Source organism: Sceloporus occidentalis, unplaced genomic scaffold (assembly GCF_023333645.1).
Source record: "Sceloporus occidentalis isolate IW3139 unplaced genomic scaffold, rSceOcc1.0.p SCAF_1, whole genome shotgun sequence".
Taxonomy (NCBI): Eukaryota; Metazoa; Chordata; class Lepidosauria; order Squamata; family Phrynosomatidae; genus Sceloporus; species Sceloporus occidentalis.
Window position 1 is genome coordinate 97747278 of NW_028316981.1, and position 12493 is coordinate 97759770.

The following is a 12493-nucleotide window of genomic DNA, read 5'->3' on the forward strand; positions in this document are numbered from 1 at the left end:
CCACCTAGAGTAGCTCCCTTTTGGGACATCGTAATGGTGCTGCCCGCATGTAATACGGCTCGGGACTGTGTGGTTGGTGCTCAGTCCTGAGCCCTACTGTCGCCGCCAGGGCATTGCGGTCTGTACCAGGCCCTTGTGTTGCAAAAATATCAGCTACTGCAACCCTTTGCTCAGTACAAGACCTGTCCTATACTTTTCCGAACAAATGACTAGCCATCTTGATAGCACAGTGGATGTGAGGGAGTGCAACATCACCCTCCTAATCATGCCTCCCAGCAGCTGATATGTGGAGGCACATTGCTTTTGACATGGGAGGATGTCTCCATGACTGGTACCCACCAAAAGTCCCATCGTCTATAATCAGCATAGGGAATTGTGTGAGATAGTCTGTTCCACTGCCCACCACTCCACTGTTAAAAAGTTTCTATTTAAGTATTATTTGAAATCTGCTTCCCTGCATTTTAATATATTTTGTTTGAAATGTGTTTCCCTGCAACTTCTCCCTATTGGTTTTAGTCCTGCCCTCTGGAGCAAGAGACAACAATTCTGCTTCGCTGCCCTCGTGTCTCCTCTTACGCTTCTCTTACCTAAACATAACAAAGTCTTTCAACTGTTTTTCATACCACTCTGTTTTCCCGTTTCTCACCATCCAAACCAGTCTTTTCTGCACATGCTGGTTGATCAATGCCCTTATAATGATTTGCCCCAAACTGGATGTAATACATACTTCTAAATGTCAGACTGAACCCAGAACAAACAAGAATTGTTATTATTTGCTGTGACCTGGGCATTATGTTTCTGTTAATACAGCATAAAGTTGCACTAGCTTCTTTACCAACTGCAGTGTATGTTCATCTTCATCTCGTGATCCACTAAAACATGTAGATCCTCTTCATGTAAACTGCTGACAGTCCAGGTCCTTTTTATCCCATGTAGAGACTGTGTCATTTGCTTTGTGTCACTGCAGATTTGATAAGCTATCCCTCAATACCTTTTTCTAAGTCATTTGTTAAAACACTGAATAGTATAGAACCTAATACAGAGCTGTAGAGCACTCCCTTCACGGTTGTATCTGCACTGCAGAATTAAAGCAGTTTTACCCTGCTTTTAATTGCCATGGCTCAGTGCCATGAGGTTATGGGATTTGTAGTTTTGTGAGATACTTAGCCTCTGTCAGAGAGCTCTGGTGCCACAACAAACTACAGGTCACAGGATTCTGTAGGATGGAGCCATGACAGTTAAAGCAGGGTCAAGCTGCATTAATTCTGCAGTGTGGCAGCAGCTGATGCAAAGCCATAAATGAGAACATGTTAGGTACCATTACTCAAAAAGTTAATTGGAAATTAAAATGTTATAATGGGCTTGTAAGTACTGAGGTGTCTCAAAAAGGCTGTTAAACAACCAAAGGAGAGGAATACCTTTCCCCCATAGATCATGGGGCCAACATTCTGAATGCTGTTTCCAAAAGGTTCTTGACTGGGTACATAAGTAGTAGCAAAAGCATAAGCAGCTGGATGTAAAATGGAAGTGGTTGAGCAGAATGTAGTCTATCCCTAAGTAATTAACATGGGGTGTAATATACCAAGACTGTAGATTCATAGTACTGTAAAAACACCAGTTTCACCCTAATTTTGATGGACTGCACCCAAAATCTCAGGAGGACATGATATATAGAGCTCCAATTTCTTTCAGTAGTGCTTGCATGGTAGAAACCCCAGTCATACATATTATAGTCTTTACTAGTTATGTTGCTTGTTTGTCCTGAAACAGAGATTTGTTTGTTTATTTGTTTGTTCATTTTAAAAAAAGTTTCCTCCTTTGTTATTTGTTTGTTCTTTTTTTTAAAAAAATCCTTCTTTTGTTGAAATAACTCTGCTTAAATTTATTTGCTTGTTTAAGAAAGAACAAAATGTGAATACTGTAGTGTAAAATAACATTTTTTTTCCCTGAAGAGATTTCAGACCTGAGTATGGAGATGTATGAGATCCTTGGAAAAGTGGGAGAGGGAAGTTACGGAACGGTAATGAAATGTAAACACAAGGAAACGGGACATATAGTTGCCATTAAGATATTTTATGAGAAGCCAGAAAAATCTGTCAACAAAATTGCAATGAGAGAGATAAAGTTCTTAAAGGTTTGCTTCTTTGGTTGTCATTCTAAAAAGCAATGCCTTGCTAATCTCTTAAAAATACAAAATGCATCATCATTATATACAACTTTTAATTATAGTTTACTGAACAACACGTGGCTGTAAGTAAAGGAATTATGTTTGTGTAGATTTCTTCTACTATAATACTTTTAAAATTACACTGTGCATCTTCTTAGAAATCAGCTGACATCCTGATTCTTAATACAGTCGCCCCTCCATTTCCTCAGACTTGAAATCAGTGCCTCTTGCCTGTTGAGGGCGGCAAACAGAGGGGGACAAAATGGGATACATGCTCGTGGGTTCCCGCAGGGGTGCACCTCCATTAAAGTCAATGGGACTTGAATATAAGCTATTTTCTGTTTTTGCGGTGGGAGGGGGGTTCAAAACAGATCCCCCATAAAAATGGAGGTGCAACTGTACATATACATACAAATCAATGTGGATTACAGTCAAGTTTTCTTTGTGATTGGGTGGGCTATAAATAAATAGTTTATTATTTTTATTATAAGTATTCCAAACTGGTTCACTTTCAAGAGGCAAGCATAATGGTTCAACCCCTGTTTTTTTTCAGAGATGAGAACAGATTTTGTGACATTCAGTTCTGGAATTTTAGACCTTGTCAGGGATCTATAATTTTTGCCACTCACAAAGCTTGTTGTGTGCTCCCCATTGTAACCCCCCAAACTATGCCAAATCCCACTGAACAATTCATGCTGCTGGTATTGCTGCCACCAGCAATTCATGCCACTTTTGCACACATCCTATTGCATAGAATCCAGCCTTCTCCCAGAGCCACTCACAAGGACCTAAGTTTCTACTGGAACTAATCCTCATATACACACTTAACCTGAAAATAAACTGTATGGAAAAAAACAGTGGGGCTTAATTCTTTGTGTATGTATATATGAATATAAATGACTGTATTATTTGCAGAATATATTAGTAATATGTTATCAATATACCAGGCAAGCATTCTCTGAAGATGCCAGCCACAGATGCTGGCGAAACGTCAGGAAGAAACTCTTCTAGAAAATAGCCACATAGCCTGAAAAACCCACAAAAAACCATCAATATACACTTTGTTAAGATCCTTACCATGATGAGTCCCTGTTTGTGGAGTAAAGTTGTGATATAAAGTGATGGATCAATTGATTTAGCTGCCTACCCAGTATGTTTACATGAATAAGAGAATGTTCTTGATTTTAAATGACATGACGTCCAGTCAAACAAAGTCAGGATTTGACCATGCATATGATAGATGATGTATACTAGAAATTACATTGAATAGGACGAAAGATTCCTTATTTCCTTAATTCTTTATTTCCTCTTTTGTCAACAGCAATTTCGACATGAAAACTTGGTCAATCTGATTGAGGTCTTTAGACAGAAAAAGAAAATTCACCTAGTGTTTGAATTTATTGACCATACAATCTTAGATGAATTACAGCATTACACTCATGGACTGGATAACAGGAGACTTAAGAGATATCTGTATCAAATTCTTCGAGCAATTGACTATCTCCACAGCAACAATGTAAGTACTCTACAGAAACTGTGGATTAACATTGAACAGTATTAATTTCACGTGACTTTGTGTTATTTGCACTCGATTATTAAATATCTTTGAATTATTATTTACTTCTCCAACCTTCCTATCCAAGGATAGGAATGCTGGGAAAAGAGAAAAGCCCCAGCAGGGCAGGCTGATGGAAAATTGAATTCTTTACTGAGACATCTATTGCTTTCTCCTTTCAACCTCTAAAAACAACCTTTATAACTAAACATAGTCAGAAACTGATGGTTGCAAGTATGCTTCCTCCCTCCAACACAAGTATGTGAAAACACACAAAACACCCTAGGATGACGATAACTATTAGAATAAAATAAACAGGCTCATGTCTTAAAACAATTAGTTTGTGCTGATCCTGACTTCTTCTGCTAGTTAAACTGGTACAGTATAGAACTGATGTTCTGTGGTAGAAGGCATGCAGAAGGCCCCCTATGCAAAACTGGCCATCTTCAGGTAAGGCTAGGAAACCTCCTATACAAAAACCTGAAAACCTGCTGCTAGTCAGCATTAATCCATTTCTGGATGGTCCCATGATATGGCTCCTGTATAAGACAATCTCCTATGTTCTCTTATCCTTGATTTATGCCAGACACATGTCACAGCTCTGCTCAGTGACACAGAGCATTGCTTCAACCACCAGCTGTTATGCCCAAGTTTGTAAGGGCAACCTGTTTATCCTGAGAGCATGTAATGAAAACTTCTCTCTCTGTGGAATTATTCAGAGCAGGGCTGACAAAGACACTGAGACACCAAATTTGGTTTTAAACACCATGCATGTAACATTTATTAAATCACAAAAGTAATATATACATTGATTATCAAGAGCTCTTTCACTCACACATTCATACAGTATTCACACACACTTTCCTTCTGCCGAACATTGATCAGTTGTCCTCGAAGGTTGGGGATGACACCATTGCCGCGGGTGATGCCAACAAAATGGAGATGAAGGCCAAGGGTCTTTATACTTTTTCTTCTCTCTGGCTTTTGGCTGCTGAAGTCTTGCAATATTGTAGCCCATTACTCAGTTTCCTCTTTTGGGAGGAGAGACAAGCTGTTCTGATCAGTCCGTGTTCAAAGCAGCTTGTTCTGTTCAAAGCACTCCATTGTCCTGTCAGTTCCTCTTCATTGCGACTCAGGAGAATGCACCTTCCTGGTCATAGTTCGTCACACCCGGACAGCACCCTGCTTCAGCTTCCAAATCTCTCAGACTTTACTCGTCTCGGTTGCCAAATGCCTTCGTCACATCAATGCTCTGCGCGGAACCATCTTGTTTGGCTCTTTAGCTTGTTTTAAAACCACATTCCTTGGTTCTTTGGTTCATCAGCTCTGGGTTTAAGTCAGAACTCACTCATTCGTCTTACACAGCAAGGTAATTTGCTTGACATTCCCCCTGTGGTTTTCCCCCTGCCTCCCCCCCAAAAAGATTTTCCTAATTGTTAACTTGGTTGTTTGAAGGACAAAACTTGTGTCTATTTTAATGTGTCATTTGGGTAATACTGTCACTCACTGTTCCTAATTTAAAGATTTTTTTTAAAGCCAGATTCTGGTTTATTTTTCTTTTGCCAGGTTATTCACCGTGATATTAAACCTGAGAACATTTTAGTTTCACAGACTGGAATTACTAAACTTTGTGATTTTGGATTTGCTCGAACCTTAGCAGCCCCTGGTGATGTTTATACTGATTATGTGGCAACACGGTGGTACAGAGCTCCAGAGCTAGTGTTAAAGGACACTACCTATGGGAAGTATGTATTTTTAAATTTTATATTAAGAGTCTATGGTATATAGCACTTTATTGATTGTATTGCATTGCACTGCAAATTACTGTTAGTGGGAATTTACACAAAAGCGCGTGCGCGCACACACACACACACACACACACACACACACTTAGCTGTGAGGAGGGCATAGCAGAGGAACAATAGGTGGCGCCCTGACACACATTTAATCAGTAGCTCTTCTTTTGATGCAAGAGGAGATTAAAAAAATATACTGTCCCAATAATTTGCATGAAACTACATATTTCTACTGTTTTGGAGGAGAGTTGCTAATGCTACAGTGGATTCACTTATACAGGTAAACATTTTATCTTTAAAATAAACAGGACTACAACATAAAAAAACTGATTTCTGCTAGTTGATGCATTTAAACATTTAAATAATTGTATTGGAATTACAGCCTAATATTAAACTCATTTTATATGCAGGTTTTTTGATTTCAGTAGAGCAGACTTGTGTCATTCATACATATTATGTACTTTATTGTGCATAATGGGCAAAAAAGTGCTATCCTCTTGCTAAATGCAGTGTCAGGCACAGCTTTTTTGCAGCATGCTTAAGTTACATGTCTTAATTATACCACCACCACCACCCCCTTTGCCACTGTCACCATGAGCAATCTTTGCCTTCTCTCTCACATTCTCTGTATTTGTTTGCACTGCTTGTTCGTGTCCTCTCTATCCAGTCCAGAAGGAAAGAGAGAGCAAGGCAAGTAGAAGCTGCTGCTACAGGAGCAGTCCACGAAAAACACTGGATTCTCCCCATCCGCCAGCTGGCCAGGCCAATGCTGGTGTTGTTAGGACCAGAGAGAGCAGGTGAATAGGAAGCAAGAGGAAAGAGGAGAAACAATATCATGGAGCTGTGGTGTTCAGCAGTGTGCCCCCCCCAATTGCATTGTGGCTTTTGGCAGGTACTCTACAATGCTGTGCTTGATGTCAGTCCTGGTCAACTGTAGAAGTCAAAATTGGATAGGTTATTAACAGAATATATTGATGGGCTATAAAATTGTCAAATGACTGGACGAGATTATGCTACTGCCTTTGTTTGCCTGTTCTTATATGATTTTTAATGCCAATTTATGTACCATATGTGTTTCATGAAATTAGTGTAATGTATGCTAGAACAGTTTAGGATAGGAAGAGAATTGCTGCCAGGCTACTATTCTCAAGTTGCTTACTTTGAAGCCATCTGCTTTAACCCAGTGAACTTCTCTGGATTATAAGATTTTTTTGACTTTTTTTTTTACCCTTGGCCTTAGCTTAACTGTTTTTGTGTTCACATTTTAAATTGTACCTTCCTAACTGTTGCAATCTTTTTTCCTTTACCTAAAAAGATCTAACTGGAAGTAAGTAGACTTTCTTGTAGCCGCAGTCATTATATTGTTGAGCACTTTCTTCATTTCTTGATCTTAGACCTGTGGACATCTGGGCTTTAGGTTGCATGATCATTGAGATGGCCACCGGTAACCCATACCTACCCAGCAGCTCTGACCTAGACCTTCTTCATAAAATTGTAACCAAAGTAGGTAAGTAATACTGTGCATCGTATTTTTGGAACACATTATAGTAAGGTGTTAAATCTATTGCTACTCTAAATACAAATTAAAATCTTTAAGTCTCCATTCAGGTTTTGGACTTTAAATCTTGGTGGATTTGTTTGTTTATTTGTTACATTATCTTAAATTTTTCCAGTCAGCACAAGGTTCCTTGCTTTCCCATTTTATCCTGACAACAGCTCTGACAAACCGACTAGTCCAGGGAATTTATCAGACAAGGGAAATTGGAAGTATAATCCAATCATGGGGTTTAACGTTATTGCGTGATAACCTACCACATGCAATTTCAGGCAATGGGAAGTCAGTCCGAATGCAATCATGGGGTTTCACGTTATTGCGTGATAGACCACCACACGCAATTTCGGGCAATGGCAAGATATTTTCAGGCAGTGGGAAGTCACTTCGAACGCAATTCGAATTCATGTAAATTTGCTGAACTAGCAAATTCACGTAAATGCGTTCTGGCCCTACTTTCTTTTCATTCGAAATTAAGAGAAATTCCTCCCATGTGATAAACTCCCAAAGTGATGCATGGTCTCTTTGGGAGTAGAACTTGATCACCAGTCCTTTGATTGTAGGGACTATGCTCTCAAAATATTTATCCTCTGTATTGTCCTGGCTTCTGGAGCACTCTTGAATCAGAGTAATGTCATAGGGGAAATAAGTAACTCACGTTCATTTTGTTGTATTCCAATGCATTCCCTCCCCCCCCCCCCCCCTTCATAGCTGATTTTACTTTTGGGGGAAAATATTAAAAGTCAAATCATCTACGTCCTGCTATCTCAATGAACACAGAATTTCTAGACGCATTTTCCTGAACTGCTGATTTCAGCACAACATATTGAACATCTAAGGGCTTGTCTACATTGGCCAAAAGTCTAAGACCAGCATTATTCTTCAGACTGGTCCAAATTGGCCATAATGGCCACCACATGCACCAAGCTGAACCTGGTGCAACAGTGCCGCAGTGTCTACATGGGTCAGCCAGGCCAACACTGCATCAATTCCACTTGCCTGTCCCCTGTGGAGCTGCCACCACCACTTCCTCACTGGGAAGAGCTCGATGGAACGACTGTCCAGCACACTTCCACTTCTAATAAGAAGTGCCTGTATGATCAATGAAAGGAGAATGTAGAGTGACCTCTGACTGCATGGTTTGACACCTCCTGGAGATGTCATAGCCAGTGATCTAGCCTCTGTCCCCCCGCCCTCCCTGAGCTTGTATGGCTGGATGCCTCCCGGAGACATCATAGCTAGCAATCTATCCATCCACATGAGTGGACACCTCCTGAAGACATCACAGCCAGCTGTTGGGGGGAGGGCTAGATAGCAGGCTATGATGTCTTCAGAAGGCATTCAGACAAGTGATCGGGGGGTGGGGGCTCTACTCCCTCTTTGTTGATTGCACAGGTGCCCCCTTCTACCCTCAGTAGAAGCAGCCACATACTGGGCAGCCTTTCCACAAAACTCCTGGAGGAAGCGGCAGTGGAGAGGCCATCCCCTTTCCTTGTGCTGCTCAGTGCAGGGAAATGTCATGGGCCAGGAGCTGAACAACTGGGACCCAGAGGAAGAGTCTGATGAGGAGGCAAGTTTTCCAGACAGAGAAGAGCCTGCAACTCTACCTGTTTCACAGCAGCCTCAACCAGCTCTTCCTAGTGAAGATCCTCAGCCAGCTCATCCTGTTGAACTGCAGCCTCAGCCAACAGGACAAAGGCAAGACTCATCTGCTGACAAGGCAGAGGACACAACTGGGGTCCTACGTCTTCAAACAAGAAGAAGGGAGAAATGTATAGAGTAAAGATGCTCAGCCAGGCTGCAGGCCAAGCGGCAACAAGGAAGCTCTGTTTAAGACCAGCTGGTGTCAGGCCATTTAAGAGCTGAGTATGCCTAAGATGAGTACTGGAAGCAACTCGCCTGTTTCCTGGCCAATATTCCTGAAATCTGTTTCCAGTCTCCTGCACTTCATACTTTGGACTTCTTTGACCCTTGGACCATGTTGACCTTGATTCTTGTTGCCTTATTTGACTCAGACTGCTTTGACCAACACTTTTCTTCTAATAGATTCCCATGGGCTAGGATGCTTTCTAGCTGCTGGTAATTTACGGCCTCCCACTCAGCCTGTTTAGGTGTTTGGTGAATCAGGACAGTAAGGGGGCGGGGGATGACATGGCTCTTGGCCCAGTTCAGCTGTCCACATGGCAAAACTCCCACATTCTCCCTGGGGTTTCAGTAAAATTCTGTCCCCCCCACCCCTGACTTTGCTTACTCTGAAGCAAAGTTAGGTAAACATTAAAAACTCCTGGTATTTCCCCAGAAGTTGCTGTGCATTGTGGAGACAGACAGCACGAGCTTCAGGGTGAGTTTGAGGTTTTTGTCTGTGTAGGCAAGCCCTTTGTGACAATTTCATACTTGAGGCACATGTTTAGAAGAATATTTACTTCTCAAGGTGCCAGTTGTGCAACTGTGATGAAAACATATGTAATTGACCTGGATCAAAAGATGAAAATGCCAGCACAAATGTAGTTTCATAAATACAGCAACTAAATTTACATGCCAGAAGCAGCATTGTGAATAACTAATTTTAATGTAAATGTATGTAGGTTCATGCTGATTTTTTTTTTCTTTCAGGTAATTTGACACCTCACCTTCAGAGTATTTTTATAAGGAGCCCAGTATTTTCAGGAATGGTCCTTCCAGAGGTTCAGCACCCTAAAAGTGCAAGGAAAAAGTATCCCAAGCTCAGTGCACTTCTTGCAGATATGGTTCATGTATGTCAGAAGAGGTCTGAGTATCAAGCTTACTGATAATAATTATTTGTAGCTTGACGTAGTTTGTGTATATAATTTGAAAATCAATGCATCTGTTACACTATCTTGTGTATTTAGAATTGCATAGATCTGTATTGTTCCCCCTCCCCTGTCATTTTCACATTTAAAGAAAAGAGATTAAAAGAGATTATATTGATTACTCAAGGCTGGCTACTCCAAACAGTGTCATAGGGTGTACAGTTTGACTGGCTGGGTTGGTGTGACCTGTGAGAGACAGTATAGAGAAGGGGTATTTGTCTATATGACTGAGGCTGGCTCCTGCATGGTATTTAGAGCAACTGTTTGGCACAAAAGAGATGGGGAAAGAAGAGGAACTGAGTGAGTAGCTATTAGGGATAGGAGTCCTCTCCTTACTACGCCAGATTAGATGTGGTGTGGCAAGACTTTGGTCGTTATCATACGGGAGGAATGTCTCCCAATTTCGAAAGAAAAGAAAATAGGGTCAATTTGAAAATGAACGCTATTACGCAAATGGTTATCAAACACACAGAAGAACATAGCGCCCACCCTAAAGCCAAAGTAGGGCGAATGCAAAATAAATTATCATATGAGTACGTATCCTTCATAGTCTAGAATTTGAATTAGCATCTCTGCACATGCGGATCATGAACTTTTTCGACCTCCGGCGGGACTTGCATCCGGTTCCCATGGTTTTGCCTTGTTTCATGTTATTTGTTCATTCATTACCTCTTATTTCAAGTTATTTAGGCAATTCACCTTGTTTGTTCATTCATTACCCTTTATTTCACATTATGTAGGCAATTTACCAATTCAAAATCAGTCCAAAGCAAGCTTGTCCTTGGTTTGAGCATTGGACTATGACTCTAGAAGGCAGGGTTCAAATGCCACTGGGTGACCTGGTGTAAGTCGCACTCTCTCAGCCTCCTCAGAAAATGGCAATGGCAAACCCCATCTGAATAAACCTGGCAGGAAAACCCAAAACGCAGGGTGGGGGTCTCCAGATGGTTGTGTGTGTGTGTGTGTGTGTGTGTGTGTGAGAGAGAGAGAGAGAGAGAGATAAGAGACTGTGTCTGTGCCTTTAAGTCTCCAGCTATGGGGAGTGGGGGCAGAGAAGGAGTCCTTCCCATTTGGGAGAGCTTGGCTGCAGTGAGGTTGTGGGGGGCCTGGGTCCTCTCTGGTTCTAACCAGGCCCATTGGGAGTCCCATTGAAGGCAATGGCGTTGTCTTGCCATGAGTCGGAGGAGGAGGGGGAAAGGGGAGGGGAAGCTGTGCAGGAACCAGAGCTGGCGACTAAGGCTACATCCACACTGGAGAATTAACCCAGTTTGGCAGTGCTTTAACTCTTTGTGGCTCAAAGCTATGGAATTCTGGGAGTTGGAGTCCAGAACTCTTTGGGGCTAATTAAAAGGGGGGGAGTTTTCTCTCTTTTTGAAGCCCCCTGGCCCTGGAGGAAGGAAGGAAGGAAGGGAGACAAAAAGGTCCCTGAGGGGCAGAAGGGGCCAGGAGCAGGGCAAGCCCCAAGCCCACCATTTTGGGCAGAGAGAGAGCTTGCAGGGCACCTAATGGAGAGCCTCCCCGGGCCCTCCCCCACTCTTTCCTGTCAAAAACAACTGCTTTTCCTCCCGGCTGCCGGGGAAGACATAGGAGCCCCGGGAGCAAAAACAAAACAGAGGATCATGGGAATTGATGCGGGGGGTGGGGGAGACACCAGGGCCAAAGGAGACATCTATATCAAACCAAACAACACCGAATTGAATGCGAAGTAGCCTGGGAGTAGGATTTATGAATTTGCTAGTTCACCGAATTTACTTAATTTTGGATTGCTGTGGAATTGCATTCGGAGTGCGTTGAGAATGCCAGCAAATGTGTATGATAACCTTTCATGCAATAACGTGAATACCCATGATTGCGTTCGGGATGACACTGGATTATACTTTCAGTTTCCATCATATGATAACATTGTTTGTCCTGATAATGGTATGACTCTGCTGGCACATTGCACCCTTCATATTCCTTGGTGGGGATCAGCGTATCAGATATTATTTTTATAACTGAACTTACTGTTCATTTGCTTCTGTTAGGAAATGGGGGCAAATTCAAAGTGGAGGAGCCATCTTCAAATTTATTTTCATTTTTTTAACAGAATTTTGGGAGCAGCATTTTAATACTACTTAGTGATAAAATCTTTAGCTAGGAAAATGCTAATTGCATAAACTGTTTATTCTCATAAAGGAATCTAATAGCATGCAGGTTATTCTCTACATGTTATCATGAATAAATTGCTTTCAGGAAGAACTTGTCATTAGAATTTAAATTCAGGAAGAGAGAAATTTGCAGGGTTTTTTAAACGGTGGGCCCATTCACACTACCTTTTATCCTGGTTTTGAAATCAATTCTTCCATATGAAGTTCATATTGGGCCCGATTCTGTCACAATCCATGTCGAGGCTTGCACAAGGAAATGCCCCTTAGCGCGGGGTATTGAGATTTGGGCTAAAACCCGTCTTTTCTGAAAAGACCTGGGTTCCGCGAAATATGAACTTGTCCCCGATCATGATTGGGGCAAATTCAGGGAGGGATTAAGGTCAGAGGGCGGGCAGAGGTCAGAACATTCCCTCTTCTCATCGGAGGGGAAGGGGAGGAGGAGGAG

At 41.8% G+C, this 12493-nt stretch overlaps 1 protein-coding gene across 5 annotated transcripts in view; it reads left to right on the forward strand.

Moving 5' to 3' along the window:
- Positions 1–12493, forward strand: part of CDKL3 (cyclin dependent kinase like 3) — a 42803-nt gene that overhangs the window by 6541 nt on the left and 23769 nt on the right. For all 5 annotated transcript variants that reach the window (XM_089530132.1, XM_089530141.1, XM_089530158.1 and 2 more), the window contains exons 2-6: positions 1953–2134; positions 3489–3683; positions 5289–5467; positions 6913–7025; positions 9684–9823. In XM_089530132.1, coding sequence (XP_089386258.1) covers positions 1970–2134; positions 3489–3683; positions 5289–5467; positions 6913–7025; positions 9684–9823 — 792 coding nt within the window. In that variant the 5' untranslated portion in view covers positions 1953–1969. The remainder of the gene's footprint in view (positions 1–1952; positions 2135–3488; positions 3684–5288; positions 5468–6912; positions 7026–9683; positions 9824–12493) is intronic.